Genomic DNA, 24925 nt, shown 5'->3' with positions numbered 1-24925 from the left:
TTCATTCGCTTAGTCATGTCCAAATCTTTGTGAGCCCATGGACTGCAGGCCTTCTTTCATCCAGACCTCCCTGTCCATCACCAACTCCCAGACCTACTCAAACTTCATGCCCATTGTGTCAGTGATGCCATCCAACCATCTCATCCTCTGTCGTCCCTTCTCCTCCCTCCTTCACTCTTTTCCCAGCATCAGGGTCTTTTCCAATGAGTTGGTTCTTTGCATCAGGTGGCCAAAGTATTGGAGTTTCAGCTTTCAGCATCAGTCCTTCCAATGAATATTCAGGACTGATTTCCTTTGGGATTGAATGGTTTGATCTCCTTGCAGCTCAAGGGACTCTCAAGAACCTTCTCTAACACCACAGTTCAAAAGCATCAATTCTTCGGCACTCATCTTCCTTTATAGTCTAACTCTCACATCCATACCTGACTGCTGGAAAAACCATATCTTTGACTAGATGGACCTTTGTTGGTAAAGTAATGTCTCTGCTTTTTAATATGCTGTATAGGTTGGTCATAGCTTTTCCAAGGAGCAAGTATCTTTTAATTTCATGGCTACAGTCACCATCTGCAGTGATTTTGGAGGCCCAAAAAATTAAGTCTATCTCTGTTTCCATTTTTTCCCCATCTATTTTCCATGAAATGATGGTAGTTTTCTGAATGTTGAGCTTTAAGCCGGCTTTTTCACTCTCCTCTTTCACTTTCATCAAGAGGCTCTTTAGTTCTTCTTCACCTTCTGTCATAAGGGTGGTGTCATCTGTGTATCTGAAGTTATTGATATTTCTCCTGGCAATCTTGATTCCAGCTTGTGCTTCATCCAGCCCAGCATTTCGCATGATGTACTCTGCATGTAAGTTAAATAAGCAGGGTGACAATATATAGCCTTGATGTACTCCTTTCCCGATCTGGAACCAGTCTGTTGTTCCATGTCCATAGGAAGCTTAAAGAATTTAGGATCAGATCAGATCAGATCAGTCGCTCAGTTGTGTCCAAATTTAGGAAATATTCTAGTTTTTCAGGTATGTTATTTTTCCTTTGCTTGTTCAGGATTTTGTTCTTGGCAAACAGGAATTATCATTTGAAGCTCCAATCAGATTTTGCTGCTAAAGAGTATCTTTGGATTTGTTTAAAAGATCAAAAAGTTTGTAATTTTCCTGAAAGTACTCTTGAATACTTTAAAAACCATGATGAGGGTTCACAATAGACTATATTTAACTATCAAGTCTGGCACAGCCTGCTGTGTGTGAATCTTTTTGTTTCTTGAGTTTTTGTTTTTTCTTTGCTTCATGAGGGTTCCATTTGGAAAGGCACAATGTGATTTTTCCAAGGTTTTGGTTTACAAATGACTTATTTTGTAAAATTTGAAGCTTTGAGAAAGATGATGCTCTGTCAACTGATTAAAAATAAATAAGAATTAGAGTATGTGAATGACACAGAATGTTAGTTTGAAGTGTTAATGTTATTGTTAAAAATACTCATTTTTCCATATTTAAAATCATCTTTGTCCTGAAGCAGAAACAGAATCCTAAGTCACATAATTTTTTCTCCCCTTAAAAAAAGAGATATCAGTATAGGTGGATTTTTAAAAATATAACTCTGATTTTTAAGTCATTCTAAAGCTTGTGATATCAGAAGATGCTCTTTAAAAGAAAAAGCCTAATGTATTAAAACTTTTAATTTTCATTCACTGTATGTGGTTTAGGTATCAAATTAGCATGTTATGCATTTGAACCCTTTGAAATATTTTTTTGATAATTTTAAAATTTTAATTGTGGAAATTCATTATTTTATTTGTTTCATTTCTATAATGTAAAACTATTACACCACAGATGTTTTTCAAGACTTGAGTTATACTGCTGAATTAAATGCCTGGTCTGCCTCTGCTTTTGAGGTTTTCAGTTATTTCTTGGCGTGTGGCCATCTAACAACCTGTACAAAGATGGGTAGGTGGAGTGTGCTAGCTTTACCCTTCTGTGATAACAGGGTATGTCTGTTCAGGATTTTGCTTCTTCCTTACAGTTCAACAGCCGTCTCTTTCTGGTTTTGGCTTTCAACAGTCAACCCTCAAAGATCTTTTGTTTTCTCACAGTTAAAGAAACAGGCTCAGTGTTCTTACTCTTAAACAATTACTTAATTGTTTACAGATAACTGAAACTACGAAAGGTTTCTGTGATGAATCTATTTTGTTGGAGGCTTGTCGTGTGGAAATGATTGGTCATCATAATTCCTGGTGATTGAGAAGATTGTTTTTAAACCAAAGAGCATCAAATAGCTCACTGTTTTCTGATTTTGCATTGGCTATTTTTCCTGTGTGTTGTAACAAACCTCTCTCCTTTTTAAATGTAAGACGATAGCAGACTTAGTGCTTGATTAGTGCTGTTTTAACATGCTTAAGAAATACTCTCCATAGAAATTTTCACTTTATTTAAATAATAATAGGTATTATCGTGGTAACTGCAGATAGGGATGAACCTATCATACAATGGAGAGTGTAGAACTTCAAAAATACATCACATCAACAACTCTGATTAACTCTGGAGGGAGCAGTTTAGTAAAGAATATTTTGAATTCTTAATGTAACATTTGTACTTACTGCCTTGTTTTGATTATTATAAATGTTTCTGAGTATCAGTCACCTTGTTTTATTTAAACATTTTAGTCCATTTTTCTAATTGGTTTTCCATGGGGAGTACATTCCCACCTTTATTAAGTGAGCCAGTAGGAAAACATGATGTGGTTTCCATAGTTGATTGAAGTCAACGTATCAGCAACGCATCAGTTCCAGAAGGTCAGGTATTCCTGGAACATGATGGTGCATAATGCTTTCCTTACAGAATTGTTGAGGATGGTCACAGTGAACAACCACTGACCAGTACTTACTGATCACTTAACTAGGTGCCAGCAGTACTCTAAGTGTTTTATGTGTGTTAATTCATTTATATAATAAATACTTAAAATGCATTTTTCCCTTCTGTTTTCCTTTCCCTCCCCTAGGCTAGTACCCCTTAAGAAAGTTACTTCTAAGAAATAGCCCAAGTTAGAAATAGTATCAGCTTTTATCGAGATTGTCTACTTAATTTACGGAGCTCTGCATTGGGGGTAGGAGAAATAAGAGAATGGGTCTGGAGAAATAGATCAGGGGAAGTAGTATCAGGGGGTAGAGAGAGCATTTTCCCTGGTTCAACTTGAGTGAATGGCAGAGGGATCCTGGATAAATAAATGTGGGGTGTGCAGCATCGAGCCCATCATGGAGCCACTGAGGAGAGGGGCAGAGAGACCTTAGCTGTAGAATTTAAAAACCACAGCAAAACCAAGAAAGTGACACATTCTGCTAAAGTGACACATTCTGCTAAAGTGATACATTCTGCTACAGAGCAGCTGTAGGGTGCAAATAGAACTCTTGTAAACAACAAGGGTGAAATAACAAGTTTGGGCCAGTGGACGGACAGGAAGACTAGCCTGAGATTTCCAAAGAATGAACGAGAAACAGGTTTCAAACAATTCCACACACAAGAGGACTTCCCTAGTGGCTCAGATGGTAAAGAGTCTGCTACAATGTGGGAGACCTGGGTTTGATCCCTGGGTTGGGACGATCCACTGGAGAAGGAAATGGCAACCCACTTCAGTCCTCTTGCTTTGAAAATCCCATGGACGGAGGAGCCTGGCAGGCTACAGTCCACAGGGTCGCAAAGAGTCAGACACGACTGAGTGACTTCACTTTCATTTTTCCATACACAAGATGAAGAGTACTAGCTGTGTCTTTGAATATCTGTGCTGCATCACTGTACATCTCATGTCAGATGATTGCTTGTCTTATTATATCTTATCTGCATTTGTCTGTAGCTAGGTATTTGATGGACTTCCCAGGTGGCACTAATGGTAGAACCCACCCGCCAAGGTGGGAGATGTAACAGATGCGGGTTTGATTCCTGCGTCAGGAAGATCCCCTGGAGGAGGTCATGGCAATCCATTCCTGTATTCTTGGCTGGAGAATCCCATGAACAGAGGTGCCTGGGGGGCTGCAGTCCATAGGGTTGCGAAGAGTTGGACATGACTGAAGAAACTTAGCATGCACACAGAGGATATTTGATACGCATTTATTCTGGGGAGGCAGCTTGGTATGGCAGTAGGAGGGAATTTGAAATTTGATGGACTTGTGTTTTGAATTTTAGTTGTTAGATGTCTTGAACAAGCCACTTACCTGATTCCGCTCCCCCCAACACTGCTGCCACAGTTTCACTGAGATATAATTGACATATAACATTTTATGAGCTTAAGATAGAAAGCATAAATATTTGATACATGTATATATTGTGAGATGTTTGCCACATTAAGTTAATATTCCTCCTTTTATATAATTACAGATTTTTCTTGTAGTGAGAACTTCTCAATTCTCTTTTCTTACTGCTGTTCAGATATACAATAGAGTATTGGTAACTATAGTCATCATGCTGTACATTACACCCCCAGAATTTACTTTATAACTAGAATTTTGTACCTTTAGGCCACCTTCACTCTTTTCCCCCACCTCTCACAAATCCCACCCTCTGGCCACCAACAGTCTTTTGTTTCTATGAATTTGTTTTTTTGTTTTGCTTTTGTTTGTCTGGTTTTGAATTTCACAAAAATTAGATCATACAGTATTTTTCATTTTCTGACTGACTTATTTCACTTCACATAATGCCCTTAAGAGCCATTCACATTGGTGTAAATGGCAGTTTTTCCATGTTTTTTAATGACTGAGTAGTATCACTTATACAAATGTATCATATTTTCTTCATTCGTGTCTTTGTTGAAGAAACAGGTTGTTTTCCATGTTTGGCTGTCGTAGGTGATTCTGCCGTGAAAATGAGGTTGCGCGTACCTCTTTGAGACAGTGATTTCATCTCCTTTGGAGATACACCCAGAAATGGAATTGCTGGATCATATGATAATTCTATTTTTAGTTTTCTGAGGAACCTCTGTAATGTTTTTCATGCTAGCAATACCAATTTATATTCCTGCCAGTAGTGCACAAGTTACTTTTTGTCAGGTGCTGTCAACTCTTGTTTTTTTGATAAGAGCCATTCTAACAAGGGTGAGGTGATATCTCATTGTGGTTTTCATTTACATTTCCTTGATGATTAGTAATCTTGAGTATCTTTTCCTGCAACTGTTGACCACTTGAGTATTGTATTTAGAGAAACGTCTAGTCATAGTGTTTGGCCATCTTAATATTCGATTATCATTTATTGAACTGTATGAGGATTTTTATATCTAGAATATTAACCCCAAATCAGATATTATGAATCTCTTATTATGGAAAAGGTCAGTTTTCATTCCAATCCCAAAGAAAGGCAATGCCAAAGAATGCTCAAACTACCGTACATTTGCACTCATCTCACATGCTAGTAAAGTAATGCTCAAAATTCTCCAAGCTAGGCTTCAACAATACGTGAATAGTGAATTTCCAGATGTTCAAGCTCATTTTAGAAAAGGCAGAGGAACCAGAGATCAAATTGTCAACATCTGCTGGATCATCAAAAAAAGCAAGAAAGTTCCAGAAAAACATCTATTTCTGCTTTATTGGCTATGCCAAAGCCTTTGACTTTGACTTATCACAACATACTGTGGAAAATTCCGAAAGAGATGGGAATACCAGACCACCTGACCTGCCTCTTGAGAAACCCATATGCAGGTCAGGAAGCAACAGTTAGAACTTGACATGGAACAACAGACTGGTTCCAAATAGGAAAAGGAGTACATCAAGGCTGTATATTATCACCCTGCTTATTTAACTTATATGCAGAGTACCTTATGAGAAACTCTGGGCTGGAAGAAGCACAAGCTGTAATCAAGATTGCCAGAAGAAATATCAATAACCTCAGATACGCAGATGACACCACCCTTATGGTAGAAAGTGGAGAAGAACTAAAGAGCCTGTTGATGAAAGGGAAAGAGGAGAGTGAAAAGTTGGCTAAAAGCTCAACATTCAGAAAAGTTAAGATCGTGGCATCCGGTCCCATCACTTCATGGCAAACAGATGGGGAAACAGTGTCCGACTATTTTTTGGGCTCCAAAATCACTGCAGATGGTGATTGCAGCCATGAAATTTAAAGATGCTTGCTCCTTGGAAGAAAAGTTATGACCAACCTAGACAGCATATTAAAATGCAGAGACATTACTTTGCCAACAAAGGTCCATCCAGTCAAAGCTCTGGTTTTTCCAGTAATCATGTATGGATGTGAGAGTTGGACTATAAAGAAAGCTAAGCACTGAAGAATTGATGCTTTGAACTGTGGTGTTGGAGAAGACTCTTGAGAGTCCCTTGGACTGGAAGGGGATCCAACGAGTCCATTCTAAAGGAGATCATTCCTGAGTGTTCTTTGGAATGACTGATGCTGAAGCTGAGACTCCAGTACTTTGGCCACCTGATGCAAAGAGCTGACCCATTGGAAAAGATCCTGATGTTGGGAAAGATTGAGGTCAGGAGGAGAAGGGGATGACAGAGGATGAGATGGTTGAATGGCATCAGTGACTCACAGGACATGAGTTTGGGTGAACTCCTGGAGTTGGTGATGGACAGGAAGGCCTGGCGTGCTGTAGTCCATGGGGTCGCAAAGAATCTGACACGACTGAGTGACTAAACGGAAGGGAAACATGGAATAATCATATATTATGAATCAAAAATTCAATCATATATTTTGAATCAGATATGTGGCTTGCAGATATTTCCCCCGTTCTGTTGTTTGCCTTTCATTTCATTGATTGTTTTCCTTTGCTGTGCAGAAGCTTTTTCGTTTGATGTAGTCCAGCTTGTTTATTTTTGCTTCTGTTATTTGTGCTTTGGGTGTCATCCAAAATTAAATCATTGCTAAGAACAATGTCAAGGAACTTTTTCCCTGTGTTTTCTTCTAGGGGTTTCTGGTTTTACATTTAATTGTAATTGTAATTTACATGGTTTATGGTTTTACATCTAAGTCTTTAATTCATTTTCTATTAATTCTTCTCAGTGATAAAAGTAAGTGCTTTTGCAAGTGAATATTCAATTTTCCCAGCACCATTTGTTGAATAGACTGTCTTTTCTGTATTGAGTATTCTTGGCTCTTTTGTCAAATGTTAGTTGACTGTATATTCATGAGTTTATTCCTGGACTCTCAGTTCTTTTACATTAGCCTATATGCCTGTTTTTTCACTGCTGCTGCTGCTAAGTCACTTTAGTCGTGTCCGACTCTGTGCGACCCGATAGACAGCAGCCCACCAGGCTTCCCCATCTCTGGGATTCTCCAGGCAAGAACACTGGAATGGGTTGCCATTTCCTTCTCCAATGCATGAAAGTGAAAAGTGAAAGTGAAGTTGCTTAGTCGTGTCCAACTCTGTGCGAACCCATGGACTGCTGCCTACCAGGCTCCTCCGTCCATGGGATTTTCCAGGCAAGAGTACTGGAGTGGGGTGTAATATCGTTTGAAATTAGGAATTGAGCTGCCTTTGGCTTTGCTCTTTTAAAAAAATTTTGTTTCATCAATGTGTTAAACTTTTCATTCTGCAGATCTTTAACCTTCTTGGTTAAATGTATTCCTCGGCATTTCATTGTTTTCAATGCTGTTGTAAATGGGATCATGATTTAGTCCTGGTGGGCTGTTTGTTTCTAGGAGGTTTTATTTACCCTAGGTTGTCTAGTTGGTGTGTAGTTGTTACCACAGTAGTATCTTACGCCCCTTTGTATTTCTGTGGAATAAACTGTGTTATCTAACTTTTTCGAAGCATCTATAAGATGGAGACACTAACACCCAATTTGAGAAGAGTTAAATGGGACAATGTATGTACAACGTCAAGAAAAATGCCTGGTGTTCAGTCAGGGCTAAGCAAAAGGAAGTTAGTCTTCCACAGTGTGAAAGTGAAAGTCGCTCAGTCGTGTCCGACTCTTTACAGTCCATGGAATTCTCCAGGCCAGAATACTGGAGTGGGTAGCCTTCGGCATTGAAGGCGGATTCTTTACCAGCTGAGCCACAAGTGAAGCCCTAGTCTATGGGACAATATTTCCAATGGAAATAACTAGATTAATATTTACTTTTTTAACATCAAAAAGCTAATGGAGAGAAATTGCTGAACCAATGAAAGGTTAGAAACTTTAAAATGTAAGCCAGCACTTAGGGTCACTTTGGCCTAATAGGAATTTGCTGCTCTGAAAGGGGAAACTACTCTTAACTGAACATTTGCTAGTCTCATATAGGTATAAGTCATCAAAAATTAGAATTGATCTTTGAAAACCACCCACTATTTTGAGCTAAATGCCTGAAGGCTGGCACCTTAAAGGTAAGGGTAGATCAATAGTAAAAAAAAACTACAACTGGCTTCAGAATAAATGAGAAAACTTTAAGTCTTTAACCAGTGTTAAAGTGACCCAAGATTGCTATCATTTCCAGGCAGATACAAAGAAAACTTATTTGGAGGAAAATAATATACTAATTACTAAGCCTTAAATTATTTCTGTCAATAACTTTTAAAATATAGTGTTTAATACACAATCAACTGTAACCAAACACAAAAAGAGAATGGACACCATGAGTGAGAACCAGAAAAAAATGAGAAAAAAACAAAAAGACTCACAAATTGATTATGAACATTGGAAGTAGCACAAAATGTTTGAAAAGAAAAATAAATGAGCTAACACTTTAGTAAACAAGTTGGAAATTGTGAAATGCAAAGTTCAAAAATTGAGGAAAATGTAGTTTCAGAACTGGAAAATAAAAAAATAAAAAAATAAATAAAAGTTACTTTTTTTCCTTATTAGGGAACAGATGAAAGTTCAAAAGAGAAGACATGTAACAGTTAGGGGACCAGAACCTCTATTCATATGAGAGACCACAATTTGTGTGTGTGTAAATGGCTTAGGAAGAAACTGATGTTAGTTTTTTAAGAGAATGTAGTCTGTTAAAAAGTTAAAAATCCTTGCCAAAACAAATGTGTTGTTTTACTCAAGAGTTCCATGCAAAAATGATTATAAATTAAGCATTACATTGTTGCCTCATGATTTGTATGATTTATATATATTTTAAAATTATATATTAACAGAATGACACATTGGCTACTTGTAATTTTTAGAAGTTTAATTTTTCTCAGTTTGAAATTTTCAAACATTCGCTTAGTGATGGTCTTTAAAAACCTTGCTATTTATTATAGCAGTTGAATCTTTGAAGAGATGTTATTCTTTGTTCCGTTCAGTGTTGCTGAGACTTATCTTTTTGGCAAAAGTATATTTTATTATGTGTAATGTTTTTTTTTTTTTAATTTTATAATAAAATATTTAAACTTTTTAAATTATAAGAGTAGAACCAACATTTTCGTTATTAAAAGACAATTCTTTATTATCTCTTAGGTTTTTTGGGAGATAATTCTATTTTTAATTTTTTGAAACTAATATTGTCGTTTGGTTTCTTTGTTGAATATAATCCCAAAGAGCATTCATTGGACCTGTTTTAATATTTCTTTCTGATTTCCAAGAGTTAAAGATATTATCTGAAGATTATTAAGAATGTATTTTCTTATGAGAATTTTATGTTGCCGATTTATTCTTATATCATTAGTTAAAAGTTAAAACTTTTTCATTTATGAATAATGCAGTTTATATAAGTGATATATAAATTTTAGTTTTATAATAGACAAATAAATTCCATTGGTTTAAAAATTATGAATGTTTTTTCTTTTAGATTAGCCATTTTAAGCACTTATAAACTTTGTTCTGTATTAATGTGTGCATTTGAAATTAGTATTATGTGGTTTGTACAACCATACTTGAATAGTTGAAACTTAAAAGAATTACAAATTGCAGATTTCTGTGCCTAGTGGAAATAAATATGAAGCTTTAAAAGTTTTAACTGTATTTATCACTATCATTTGAACAGGTGTCTCAATGCTTGTACCTACTGCAAAACTAAACACGCCAGAGGAAATTTGGCCAGTTACCCAATTGATGAATTAGTAGATAGAGCCAAACAATCTTTTCAAGGTAAGAGTTTCTAGAATTCTGTGTGATTTCAGTCTCTTTAATAAATTTTAATAGTCTTCTAAGTAAAACTTCACTTTAGGTGTATGCCTATTTAGTTTTCTGAAGAGTTTACAAATGTTTCAGCTTATCTAATAGAAGATGTTATCAGATTCAGGTTATGATATTTGCATAAATTTTATTTCACCGCTCTTCTGTTTTCTTATGACTCTAAGGTAACTGACATACTTTGAAATTTATCACCTGTCTTTATATTTCATGGGAAAGACAAAAAAATAAAAATGAAAGCCATGACCTTCTGGTGTGTGTTAATTAGACTTTTGTAGACTGAGTGAAATATTTTTTAAAGATTTCTGCCTCTTTGTTAATGTTTGGGCCATTTAGAAAACGGAACTAATAAAGATTATCAAGAATCTTGGAAAGAGAAGGTAAATTTTACTTTGAGCAAGTAAAGATAACCCCCACTCGTCCATAGGACTGTTGGAGCTGTGAAGATTGGTAATGGTATAGAGTCCTAAAGAGAGTAATTCTTTGTGTGGGTGGCCAGCTACTTCGGATTCATCACTTGCTGGAAAATGTGATTGCCTCAATGTCTCTCAGCATATAGTAAGACATTTGTAACATGAATCACAATTGTGTTGACACATGACCATAAATTTCCTCTTTTGTCTTTGTTTATTGTATGTGTATGTAACATTGGTGTGTTTTTATAACCAACATGAGATAATCTATTGTCTCATAGTCTTGTGGGTTAATACTTATTGGCGATGTGCTTTTGCTTTTAGCAGGTAACTTAGAGTGCTACTTCCAGTACTTAACACCCTGAATCTCAGAAAGTATGTTTTACAAACTCACGTATTTAGTGAGAGGCTTTTATCAACATGAATTTGAACTGCTCTTTAAAACAAAGAGAAAAATACTCTTGATTAATTCAACACTTCTGGACATTTTTTTTTCCTAACTTTATATTCTTAGCAGAGTCCCCTCTTCTGTTCACATTCAACTTGTACTGAAAGGAATAAATAGAAACTCAGTGACTCTTGTCGTTCTGTTTCAGAACCAGGTGAATTGGCTAATCAGAGAAGTCTGAGTGGTTGTCTTTTCTGCAATATGGTTACTTTAAGGATACTTTAGAAAGGGAATGAATTTGTACAGAAGCCTACTTTGTTTGAAAAATGATCCTTTGCTGGCATTCTTACTTGGTGTTTGTTTTCCCCTATATCTATTGGATAACAGAGATATTAGGACTGTGATCATAGATATATGATCTATCCACTAACTCTGATTTAGAAGGCATACAAATTACAAGTGGGTTTGCTGATTAAAATGAGTGACTTAGAGAATATATCAGAGGTTAACAGTGACTTAGTGGCTATTTCTAGAGAAAGTATTAAAAGAGATTTATTTAATATTACTTTCATCATCATCAATAGATACATATATGCTTGGTTAGTCCCCCCACCATGAAATGTGTGCAGTGCAATGTTTTTCTATTGTCTTGTTGATTGAAGGCTAATTTTTGGACTGATGGGCTCATTGGGTTGATACGTGGAACTATTACTAAAATACCGAGGTCTTAACTTTCTAGGTAAGCCAGTGTGTTTAGGGAATTTTAAGTTGTGAGTATCTGATGCTCTTTGCCATAAGAGAGTTTGAGTTCACAACAGTGCTCTGCTGGGTTCCAGCCACATGATCTGACAAAGGTACTTGATGTATACAAATCATGGTTTTCTCATTAGTATGACATGTAGTGTTGCTTATTGTTTGAATTTGAGATAACTTACATGAAGTCATTGGTTGTGCCCTTATGATAAAGAAGGCATGTGACTTAAACTGGAGGAATTTAAAATAAATCAAAGAAGAGAAGTCTAATTTTTTTTGAGAAGTCCAGTTTTGAGTGAGAATATTGTAATATCTGTAACATTAATTATTAGAACCATGTGACATTTTCTTTTACTTTTAAAATATATTTTATGAAGAATGTCTTTACAGATAGGAACTATTGAGTATGACAGTCACCTTTTGTTTTCTCAGTTTGACAAATGCAAAATTATGTTAAGGATGGCCTTATAATTTCACAGTAGGAAATAGCAATCTATAAGCTCACATTTTAAAGACATTGAGTTAGCAGCATTGTCTTTTGTTCTGCAGCAAACCTGGGTATCATAATGGTTGTGTAGAGTTCCTATGAGTTTTATTTATTTTATTTTTTTTAATTTTTTAAAATTTTATTTTATTTTTAAACTTTACAATATTGTATTAGTTTTGCCAAATATCAAAATGGATCCCCCACAGGTATACCTATGTTCCCCCTCCTGAACCCTCCTCCCTCCTCCCTCCCCCTCCCCATACCATCCCTCTGGGTCGTCCCAGTGCACCAGCCCCAAGCATCCAGTATCGTGCATCGAACCTGGACTGGCAACTCGTTTCATACATGATAAGTTTTTAAATTGCAAAGAATAATTTATAAAGTTAAATGTAATAGTAGAAATAGCCTGTTTTTCTTCTTTGGTGACTCTTGTGTATCTCATTCTTTAATCATTAAGAAATTAGGAATATTTAGAGGATCAGAGCCCCTTAAATTCTACATTATACCATTATTAAATTTTCCCATAATCAGTAATAAACATGGTTCTTTGAGAATTTTAAGAAGAAAAGTCTAAATATGCTGTTGCTAAATTTTAGTGTTTAAACCTGTTAGGTCAATGCAAGTTAAATTTCCCAACTGAAAATTGCATTCCTTTTCTTACTTTTTCTTAAATTTTTAAATGACTATGTGTCACAAACACAAAATGTTTTTTAATAAATCTCTATACCAATTGTAGGATAGGGAGTATATCCCTGGTTGCCTGTCATGTGATAGACTATACAATAAGGTAACAATTTCTTTCTGAATAGCATATTCATGGAACATTTTATATTCATAAACATTTATTTCTTAGACATCTAATGAGTGAAGAGACTAGTGCTAGCCCATAGGCAAGGGAGCATTCAGAAGAGATTCTGAAATAATCATGAAATCATTCTGAATATAAAGTGGCTTCCTAAAGTACTAAAAATATACTGACTGTGCATTCAGCTGCCAAGAATGAGAAAAGGAGCCCATTAACTTTTGAATGGATATCATTAAACAAACTTTATATTTTTAATAGAAACTTTAGTTTACTTTTTATGAACAATATATATAGTTTACATTTTGTTGGTTTCCTAGCTTTTTTTTTTTTTTTACATTTTCATTGACTATTTTAACCTTCTCATGTGTTTGTCATTTTCGTGGCAGTTCTGCATATGAGTGTGATATTTACCAGGTTAATTTCTGGGTATCATCTCTTTGTTCTAACAGACCTCTGGGAAACCTCTCACCCTCACTTCACCTGTGCTGAGCTTTAGGTTTTAAAACTTCCTAGCCATGACATAGTCTTTGAGGACTGGGGTTTGACATAGTTGCATTTTAGATATCTAGAAAAACATGTCAAGCAATGACCAGGACTTTGTTGGGGCCAGAATGAATTTACAAGCTAGTGTTTTCTAGGATATTTGTATTGATTTTTCTCCAGCAGCTAATCAATCAGTTTCAGTTGTATAAGTGATGGAGCAAACCTTTTTAAGTGTGCTGGGTGAGTGGTGTGGAAACAGCACCTTTCTCTGCTGTCTCTGGAATCAAAATGTAGAGATGATGGATGGGCTGTTTTCATAGCTCTCGTGTGCTTTTCTAGATCTCATTTCTGTGTTGTTACTTTTTTTTTCTTCCTCATAAATCTGAACACCCCCCCCACCACCACAAGATAAGTGGCATAAACTGGTTATGGAAAGGTGAATAAATTAAGATGAAATATTCAGAGCAAGGAGAAAATTTCTTGATGCTTAGTGATTTAGAGATTTATGTTGGGATTTGATGAATTCAGTTTTATTTGAAGACTTGCAAAGACACTGTCTAGTGTGTATGAGATTAATTATGCAATGCAGCTGGAAAACATTACTTCCTGCCCTTTTGGATAAGAGAGGATATGAGCAATATTTGATTTTCTGGTATATAAACTTGAAATTGTTGAGTTGTATGGTTTACATGAAGTTGCATTTGACTTATAACCTTTAGTAATTAATACTGAATATTGATTTTCATCTAAGATGAAAAAGAGACCAATAATTGCATCCTATGATTTATATGGCAGTTGTTTAAATGTCTCTTTTATTCTTTTATCTTTTCATTTGTGCTGTGTTCAAACTGAGAAATCTATTTCTTCCGTAGGATTAATAATGTTAATATATATATTTCTTATACATTGTCAACTTCCACCAAAGGATTTTAGGCAGCTTACATTAAAGGATTATATGTAATAGACCATAAAAAAATAAAGGCTATCTGAAATACTGTATTGAGTTTCAAAAGAGGAAAGATAATTTTACCAACTTGTGAATCTTGGCTCTCCCAAAGAATAGGGAGTTAGGGTGATGTATATAATTTGATAATTAGTTTTTAATGACAAATCCACATGTCTGTAGACTGTAAATACTAAGAAGAGTTATTTGCTTACATCCTTTTCTAAGAGACATTGACAAATATAATAGAAATGCCTTTAGCCTGTAATGTATGGAGAAGGAAATGGCAACCCACTCTAGTATTCTTGCCTGGCGAATCCCTTGGACAGAAGAGTCTGTTGGGCTACAGTCCATGGGGTCACAAAGAGTCAGACATGACTGAGTGATTTAGCATGGTGATGTATAGAATTTCGAGATAGTCTCTCCATGGCCTTTTCTTCTGTTGACTGTTACAAACCCCCCCGATATAACATTAAACTATAACTTTTAAAAGAAATTTTAATGGCAGAGCTAAATAAATTTATGTAATATGTATAACTTGATAGGAGGATCTGATACCTAAATAGCTGTTTGTCAGATATTTGGTTTAAATAAGCTGAGATTAATTACTTTGGTGTCAGAGAATGTTAGTAAAGGTTACCTACAGCAGACCAGAGTATAACTGACTTGGTTCTTGCCTCTTCAGACCTTTGAGTTTCTAAGTCAGTGGTGTTCTTAGCAATAAAGTTTTCTTAGCAATAAAGCAACTCTTTTTTCAAATGAAATTTGAAAAGTAAAAGCAGAACTGCCAGGATTGAAGGTCAGAGGTGGGGCCCTGTTTAATACAAGTCCTTTGCTGCTGAGCCCTTTCTTTCCTCAGAACATTTAGGATTCAGCCTGAACTGGCTGGTATTGATTAATGTTTCTCTGCTCTATTCCTTAAATCCACCAGTCCAGGGCTGGCAGATGTTTTCTTAAAGGGCCACATCATAAATGTTTTAGGCTCTATGGGCTACAAGGTCTCTGTCCCATCTGTTCATTTTTGTCCTTGTAGCATAAAATCAGCTACCTGTAGACATGAATGAGTGGGTGTGGCTGTGTTTGAATAAGGGTTTAGTGGTCAGCTTTGGGGAAAGGTAACTTAAATAAGATATTATTGAGAACTGTCTTATGGTCTCTGATATGTTAGCTAATACACATAAATTCATAAGAGAAGGATGTAGTCTTTAGGAACTAATGTTCCTCTGGCATCGATTAACATTATCAGTCTGGCTGTTCATTTTAGTCAGTTGGAAATTTTGGAAAACCAAAACCACACTGATGTCTGTGTCCCCTTGCTGACAACTGCATCATCATTTCTGTGGATTGGGAGACCCTGCATTTTCTAAAATATAGATGGTTCTAACGTATAAGCGAGAGTTGAGAACTTGAATTGAGATCCACTAATTTAGATGATTTTTTGGTTGAAGTTACTAAGTGAACTGACCCTCTCAATCTCTACTGAGAGGGACTGTGAGGAGGAAACCCTGTTTGGTTAGTAAAGAATGAGCCAGGCTAGAGAGGATGGTGGGGCAGAATGAAAAGAGAAAGTGAAGTCGCTCAGTCCTGTCTGACTCCTTGCAACCCCATGGACTTGTAGCCTACCAGCCTCCTCTGTCCATGGGATTTTCCAGGCAAGAATACTGGAGTGGGTTGCCATTTCCTTCTCCCATAGTACTGTTCATTTGTAGATACCCACTCTGCTGGTTAATGGCTGGTTTCAGAATCCCCTAATGGTGCTTTCTTATGTGAAGAGGCTCAGTGATTTTGGTTTTCACTAGGTATCACAGAAGGGTCAGCTGGCATTTTACAAGTGTTTCCTGGGCTCTGTGGAAATCAGAAAGATGGAAAAGGCTTGTCTCCAAGGAGCTCCTCCTAATTCAGGGGGACAGAGTAGCCAGTTGGACTAATGAAAAGTAAAGTACACCGAGCCAGGAAAGACAGTGTTCAGATGGCAAAGAACATTGAGCTTTTTTAACTTTGGATTTTGATCCATGATCTGTCCAGGTGGTGTCAGCAAATTGACAGCCTTTGTGCTCCTCCCCCACCTTCCCAGCTCCAGGCATCCTTCACTGATCAGCCAAGCTTTCCTCTCAGAATCCCTCTCTATCCTGAGTGCTGTTCTCCACCGCTTAGTATTCTAGATGAACTCTACTTGCCATTCTGAATCTTAAAGTCTGTGTTATGCTGGAGGTAGACGGAAGAAACCACAGTAACTATTGGAACTGTATGGTTGTTGTTTTGACATTCATTCAACAAATATTTATTGAACATTGATTAGAAACAGTTCCTGGTTCTACTGATAGGTATGTGCTTTAGAAATGTGGTGATAACAATACATTATTATAATCAGCCTTTGATTACTTCTGCCAGTAAGATAGGGAGACCAGTGGTGAGGTTTGCTTATCCCTGCTGTGGGAAAGAAAGATGCAGTTCCAGGGCTGTTTTACAAAATGGCATCTGTTTATAATTCTGTAAGCTTTCATAGATCAGAGTACATATAACCCAAAAGTACAGAAAATTTGGAGCTTCTGGGAATATCGTTTTAAGTCTGTCCCTAGGAAAACTAGAGTGTAATCAATCCCCCACTGTTACTGGTGAGTTTTACCTTTTTCACTCTGTTTTGTTCTACAAAACAACCTGCAAGTATGCAATTAGTTATGAAAAATTATATATAACATAAAACCTTTGCAAAACAGATGGGAAAAGTCAAGACTTGGTGTGGAATTGGAACTTGGGAAAGTAGGCCATAGTCACATATGCTGTTTCGACTCTGAACTTGTCTTAAAAGCTTATTTTCTGTAAGAATGAAAAAACCAGCTTGGCATTAGATTTGAGAGAAAATTTTCACTTGTGATCTCTTGTAGGGAATGGGAAAGATGCATTAGGTCTCAACAGCATCCCCTTAACACTCAGATCCACATCCGAGTTTCTTACAGTTGTATGTTTTGGCATTCCTTGTTAGAACTTGTAGCCATGCCCTGTAAAGCATAACACTCTGACAGGATTTCTTGGGAGCCTAAGAGAATACATTCCAAGTGTTTGGGACTTGCTAGTGATCTGGCTGCACTCCCACGGTCCTTGGGTACTACAAAGGAATCCTGCTGTAGAGGCTAATAGCTTAGGGTTTGCACACCCAAGGTTGTTTTGCGAGATGATACATCAGAGTACAGGAAGGAGATACAAGGATTTGTATTGATTTGTATTTTCTCTTCCTTAAAAGCTTTCTTGGTATATGTTTTATATTGTATATAATAGCACAGTTGTGCTTGAGTATAATTAGTAAATATATCTCCATTGGGATTCATTAAACCTTTTTTTTAATTCATTCAGGAGAGTGATTTTCTAAAATATGGAGACCACTGATTCAGAGGAACAAATAGCCTGCCCGTTTACCACTAGAAACCCATTTCTTTGCACCAGGCATCTGGTTTGAGTAGGGTTTGCTCTCTGTCAGGGTCCTAAGGTGCCCATATTCTGTTTTGATTGAGGGCAAATCCGTCTGCTTTTGAGATCAAATAAGCAAAGGATAACGTTGATGACCTTTGGAGGAAACCTGTAGTACTTAATGAAGACTCTTGCCGAGCATCTGCTCAGAGGCAGGCTCTTAGTCCTCGGCAACACCTGTTTCCACTCTGCTTCCATCTGGGTTTCAGATCACTGGAAGACTGAGCCAGGAGGGTGTCGGGTCGGGTCGGGCCTGGGTGACAGTCCATATTTGGGTTTAGTAGGTGCTCAGTAAATGTTGAATCGGTGGCTATCCTGAATTGATTATGCTCGATGAAATTCCATATGCGACTTGGAACCTGCAATGAAAATATAGCCTGGAAAAGCTATATTTCTAAAGTGTGCAAGGGATATTGCTTAGTTTCAGCCGCTCTTCCGTCACAGTTGAGTACTGTGTCTCATAACACAGGCTTGATTTTTTGACACCAGACATTTGGTGGCAGTGGCTTTCTAAGATTTGCAGAAGAGAATTAATTTACTTTTGGAAAGTATCTTCTGGTAGTTAACAGTACCTGTCATTTTACCAAATGAGTATATCCATGTAGGTCCCATGTTTCTAGTTATTAATAAACATTTGCTTTGACATTTCTCTTCTGCAAAACAGAATACAGCAAACAATTTGTGGTGACAAGGGGACCAAAGTTAACTGAGGGTTTGCTTTCGGAAGTTCAAACTGAAGGTAATCTGTCTCTGGGATCATTTTGGTGAACTTTAAAGGCTGCAAGTTAGTTTTGGAAGGTTTTTTAATGGAATTTTAATAGCCCTGGAAAGATGCGAAACTGATACTGCTACCTGGTGGTTTGGAAACCTGACCTTTGTGAGATGTTTTCTGGGCAAAAGTACTATTTTGTGATGCCAGCAGCTTTTATTGATTCTGCAGAGTCTGCAGTTTTCTAACACTGGCTGTCAATTCATTCCAGCTGAAAAATTATTAAATTTCTTCTCCTGCTTGTGTGGATATTAAATTGCAGTAAACATACTTGCACAGTGTCAGGTACAGCAAGCACAATTTTCTGCGTGAAAAAAATGTTTGTTAGTGGGACCTTGGCGGTTCAGCAGAGGTTATAAATTTCTGTATTTCTTCTTATTTATTGCTCTCAGTTATGGTTTTATTTCTCTTGGTAAGTTCCTTGTTATTTGTAATATAAGAAAGAAAAGTTTGATTTAGACTGCTGACTTTAAAAACTATGCCCTTTAGTTCATTTCTGGTCTTGTCAAAAGAAAAAGATGGCAGTAAGAGGATTTAACCAGTAAAAATATAATTGGAACAGAATGAGAAAGATCTGATAAAAGAATGAATTGAATGAAAAAGGGAAGGGATAAATAAAATAATTCGATGATCAATTCAGTTCAGTTGCTCAGTCGTGTCCGACTCTTTGCAACCTCATGAACCACAGCAGGCCAGGCCTCCCTGTCCATCACCAACTCCCGTAGTTCACCCAAACTCATGGCCATTGAGTCGGTGATGCCATCCAGCCATCTCATCCTATGTCGTTCCCTGTCCTCCTGCCCTCAATCTTTCCCAGCATCAGGGTCTTTTCCAATGAGTCAGCTCTTCACATCAGGTGGCCAAAGTATTGGAGTTTCAGCTTCAACATCACTCCTTCCAATGAACACCCAGGAATGATCTCCCTTAGGGTGGACTGGTTGTATCTCCTTGCAGTCCAAGGGACTCTCAAGAGTCTTCTCCAACACCACAGTTCAAAAGCATCAGTTCTTCGGCACTCAGCTTTCTTTATAGTCCAACTCTCACATCCATACATGACCACTGGAAAAACCATAGCCTTGACTGGATGGACCTTTGGTGACAAAGTAATGTCTCTTCTTTTTAATATGCTGCCGAGGTTGGTCATAACTTTTCTTCCAAGGAGCAAGTGTCTTTTAATTTCATGGCTGTGGTCACAATCTGCAGTGATTTTGGACCCCCCAAAATAAAGTCAGCCACTGTTTCCACTGTTTCCCCATCCATTTGCCAGGAAGTGATGGGACCAGATGCCATGATCTTACTTTTCTGAGTGTTGAGCTTTAAGCCAACTTTTTCACTCTCCTCTTTCCCTTTCATCAACAGGCTCTTTAGTTCTCCACTTTCTGCCATAAGGGTGGTGTCATCTGCATATCTGAGTTTATTGATATTTCTTCTGGCAATCTTGATTCCAACTTGTACTTCTTCCAGCCCAGAGTTTCTCATAAGGTACTCTGCATATAAGTTAAATAAGCAGGGTGACAACATACAGCCTTGATGGACTCCTTTTCCTAATTGGAACCAGCCTGTTGTTCCATGTCACGTTGTAACTGTGCTTCCTAACCTGCATGTGGGTTTCTCAAGAGACAGGTCAGGTGGTCTGGTATTCCCATCTCTTTCAGAATTTTCTACAGTTTATTGTGATCCACCCAGTCAAAGGCTTTGACATAGTCAATAAAGCAGAAATAGATGTTTTCGAAACTCTCTTGCTTTTTCAGTGATCCAGCAGATGTTAGCAATTTGATCTCTGGTTCCTCTGCCTTTTCTAAAATGAGCTTGAACATCTTGAAGTTCATGGTTCACGTACTGCTGAAGCCTGGCTTGGAGAATTTTGAGCATTACTTTGCTAGTGTGTGAGATGAGTGCAATTGTGCGGTAGTTTGAGCATTCTTTGGCATTGCCTTTCTTTGGGATTGGAGTGAAAACTGACCTTTTCCAGTCCTATGGCCACTGCTGAGTTTTCCAGACTTGCTGACATATTGAGTGCAGGAGTTTCACAGCATCATCTTTTAGGATTTGAAATAGCTCAACTGGAATTCCATCACCTCCACTAGCTTTGTTCATAGTGATTCTTTCTAAGGCCCACTTGACTTCATATTCCAGGATGTCTGGCTCCAGGTGAGTGATCACACCATCGATGATCGTACATAACACATAGATCCTTTTGTATTGCAGAATTCTAGGTAAGGAAGGTGAATGATGGTGAGGTAGTGAAGTTGTTCTTAAACTTTCCTGTCTCTGAGACTAACTTGTGGACGTTGGAGGTGTATGTTTAAAATGCAAGTATCAGGCCAGATACCACCCTTATGGCAGAAAGCGAAGAAGAACTAAAGAGCCTCTTGATGAAAGTGAAAGAGGCAAGTGAAAAAGCTGGCTTAAAACAACATTAAAAAAATGAAGATCATGGTGTCTGGTCCCATCACTTCATGGAAGATAGATGGGGAAAAATGGAAACATTGAGAGGTTTTTTTCCTTGGGCTCCAAAATGACTGCAGATGGTGACTGTAGCCGTGAAATTAAAAGACACTTGCTCCTTGGAAGAAAAGCTATGCCCAACCTAGACAGCATATTAAAAAGCAGAGACATTACTTTGTCGAGAAAGGTCTGTCTAGTCAAAGCTATGGTTTTTCCAGTAGTCATGTATGTATGTGAGAGTTGGACTATAAAGAAAGCTGAGCGCTAAAGAATTGATGTTTTTGAACTGTGGTGTTGGAGAAGACTCTTGAGAGCCCCTTGGACTGCACAGAGATCCAACCAGTCAATCCTAAAGGAAATCAGTCCTGAATGTTCATTGGAAAAACTGATGCTGAAGCTGAAACTCTAATACTTTGGCCACGTGATGGGTTGAACCAACTCATTGGAAAAGACCCTGATGCTGGGAAAGATTGAAAGCGGGAGGAGAAGGGGACGACAGAAGACGAGATGGTTGGATGGCATCACCGACTTGATGGACACGAGTTTGAACAAGCTTGAACAGATCTGGCCAGATTTGCGATTCAGTAGGTCTGCCGTAGGCCCAGGAATGTACAATTTCAAATGAATCGCTTCTAATGACCTAGATGCAGGTGTTGTGGGAAACACTTCCAGAAACTTGTCTAGAGAATTTTCTTGATTAAATACACCAAGTCATTTGATCAGGATATTGAAGGGATGAAGTAATGTACTGTTTATGTCAAGAATATCAGCATAAACAGCGTAAGCTACACAAATGGTCTTCTACATGTTCATCTTATGGGAAATAGGTCTTGCAATTCTCTAAATGCCTTTGTCAATGGATGTGAAGTGACAGGCTTTCATGGTGGGTGTGGGACACTAGCAGTGTTTCATGAGTCAGGCTGATACAGAATGTGTGTGTGCACACGTGCACATTTGATATGGCATGATTAGAGCCCAGAAATATGGTCAAACTCAAAAAAAGTAGCCTGGAAAGCATCAAAACAGAGATCTGAATAAAGATTAAAACTAGAGTCTGAAACCAAAAAGATAGAAGATAAAATCCAAGTGCCTGGAGAATAAATAGATGATAGTCCTAATTAATTAGCATGGGCCATATTGCTTGCTTGCCACTTGCAGAGTGAAGAACTTAATTCAGGGTTTAAAGGCAATGTGTGCAATGGACAAAACCCACTTTTGGCATTATAAACTGTTTGAAATATTTAAGCTTAGGCTTTTTATTTTTTTGTTTAGGCTGTGCTGCGTGACATGTGGCATCTTAGTTCTCTCACTAGGGAACTAACCTGTGCTCCCTGCAGTGAACACATGGAGTCCTAACCACTGGACCACCAAAGAAGTCCCATAAGCTTAGTTGATTTTGTTTCATAATTAATTACATATTTTATAAATGCATTTTAGAATCTAAGATTTAACAAACCCAGCAAATCATAATCCCTGTTTTCTTCTCTCTAAATATCATGTGGATGAACAGTGAAAAATCTACTACTCAGTGGCCACCACTGACTCACTCCCCTGGTAGTCATGCTTTGTACAGACAGGGCCCTTCTACATTAGCCGTCTGCTTGGCGTGTGTCTTGCTTTGGCCATTGGAGCATGAGAAGGCCTGATGCAAGCAGTTTTATAAACACTTGTATACTGGGGCTTGTTCTTATGGAATGTTGCTTGGATCCCTGAGTCTCCTTGAAAGTGGTCCAGCTAACCTACTGCAGTTATTGCATGGACATAGTCAGCCCACAGATGTACCAGCTGAGACTCTAGATGTGAATGAGGAAGCCATCTTTAATTCTCCCACTATCACACTGGTCAAAAAAACCAAAACCCAATCCACATTGCAGAACTATGAGCGATAATAAATTATTGTTTTATGCCACTTTTTGTGTAGTTGTTTTGCAGCATTAAGTATATTGTGTTAGCTATTTTAAAAATGTATTTAAAATTAAAATGTCATAATGCTATCATTATATTTACAGTACCTGTTCATTTTAGCCAGATGGATTCAGGATTGCATTTGGGTTATGAACAGAAAGGTTAAATTCTGTGACCTTAAGAAAGGTGTTTCTTCTCTCTCAGGTTCAGTTTTTTCATCTGAACAGTAGAAATAAAGTATACTCATTAGATAATCAGCATGAATTTTAAGCAAGATGCTGTAATACTAAATCTATGATACTTTGAGAATACTTAAAAACTGTTGTTTTTGTTCAGTCACTAAGTCATGTTCGACTCCTTGTGACCCCATGGATGGCAGCATGCCAGGCTTCCCTGTCCATCACCAACTCCCAGAGCTTGCTCAGACTCATATCCATTGAGTCAGTGATGCCATCCAACCATCTCATCCTCTGTCATCCCCTTCTCCTTCTGATTTCAGTCTTTCCTAGCATCAAGGTCTTTTCCAATGAGTCAGCTCTTCGCTCAGGTGACCAAAGTACTGGAACTTCAACTTCAGCATCAGTCCTTCAAGTGAATACTCAGGGTTGATTTCCTTTAGGATTGAGCTTCTTGTTGTCCAAGGGACTTTTGAGTCTTCTCCAGCACAGTTCGAAAGTATCAGTTCTTCTATGCTCAGCCTTCTTCATGGTCCGGCTCTCACATCTATACATAACTACTGGAAAAACCATAGCTTTGACTACATGGACTTTTGTCGGCAAAGTGATGTCTTTGCTGCTTAATATGCTCTCTATGTTTGTCATTCCCTTCCTTCCAAAGAAGTCTCTTAACCTCGCGGCTACAGTCACTGTCCGCGTTGATTTTGGAATCCAAGAAAATAAAATCTGTCCACTGCTTCCACTTTTTCCCCTTCTAATAAATGGGTGCTTATTATTATTGTGTTTATTCTTAATGATTTTAGTAAAAGGACAAGGAGGAGGAAGGGGAACAGAAAAGAGAAAAGATTGTTGCCATTTTATTTTTCTTTCTAAATCTGTCCTGTGTGTATTAGTACATACAGGCACATGCCCTAGCCTGGCTATTTTTTGAGCTTCCCTGGTAGCTCAGACAGTAAAGTGTCTGCCTACAAAGCGGGAGACCCGGGTTCGATCCCTGGGTCGGGAAGATTCACTGGAGAAGGAAATGGCAACCCACTCCAGTATTCATGCCTGGAGAATCCCAGGGACTAAGGAGCCTGGTAGGCTAAGAGGAAACATTGGCTGGTAGATGTGCTTCTCACACTTTAAAGGGCAGACAGATCATCTGGAGATTTTGTTAGCATGCAAATTCTGCTTCCGATGGGTCTTGAGTGGGGCCTGAGAATTTGCATTTTAGGTTCTCTGTTGATACTGATACTGCTGGTCCTCATGACCTTTCATATTTTAGTTTGGAATCCCCTCTTCAGTCATCATCTTTCACCATTCATAATTTGTTCTTCACTCACTCAGAATTTTTTCTTCATATGTCTGTGATAGCACTTGCCAGGTGTAGTTAAAGTGATCCATTTAAATATTTATATTTTTCAACTTTGCCTCCTCTGTGATCTCTCTGATAAAAACTGCTTGGGTCTCACTTTTCTTGATATCACAATTAATGTTCAATAAATGTCTTTTGATGCATGCCCTTATGATTATCATAACTGAACTGGGAACTTCATCTTCCATTTTACTACTTGGAAATAGTAAATGTTCAGAGAATAAACCTTCTCAATATCTGGCTGTGAATCCTGGAGTTTGAAGGAATAGTCAGCTAGTGTCCTTGCTTGGGAATGAGAGAAGAATGGATTGTTCACAGATGTGAATAATTTTGGGAGGATAATGGGGATTGGGCACAGTTCAGACTGTTTCTTTTTGTGAATATTAATGTACACCCATACTATATCATATAAACAAATAGTAGAAAATTAAAATATTTGAAGCAAATTTAATGTTCTAGGTAGGAAATGTTGAAGAAAGCTTGTATTTAAAAAGATAATATCTG

The 24925-nt window shown here is 37.6% G+C and overlaps 1 protein-coding gene across 6 annotated transcripts in view; it reads left to right on the top strand.

Annotated features, from left to right (window-relative positions):
* CDKAL1 (CDK5 regulatory subunit associated protein 1 like 1) overlaps nucleotides 1-24925 on the top strand; it is a 730510-nt gene that overhangs the window by 295605 nt on the left and 409980 nt on the right. For all 6 annotated transcript variants that reach the window (XM_061398740.1, XM_061398739.1, XM_061398736.1 and 3 more), the window contains one exon: nucleotides 9881-9984. In XM_061398740.1, the coding sequence (XP_061254724.1) occupies nucleotides 9881-9984 (104 nt within the window). The remainder of the gene's footprint in view (nucleotides 1-9880; nucleotides 9985-24925) is intronic.

The sequence above is a fragment of the Bos javanicus genome, chromosome 23, assembly GCF_032452875.1.
Source record: "Bos javanicus breed banteng chromosome 23, ARS-OSU_banteng_1.0, whole genome shotgun sequence".
NCBI lineage: Eukaryota > Metazoa > Chordata > Mammalia > Artiodactyla > Bovidae > Bos > Bos javanicus.
This window is presented reverse-complemented; position numbering and strand designations above follow the sequence as displayed.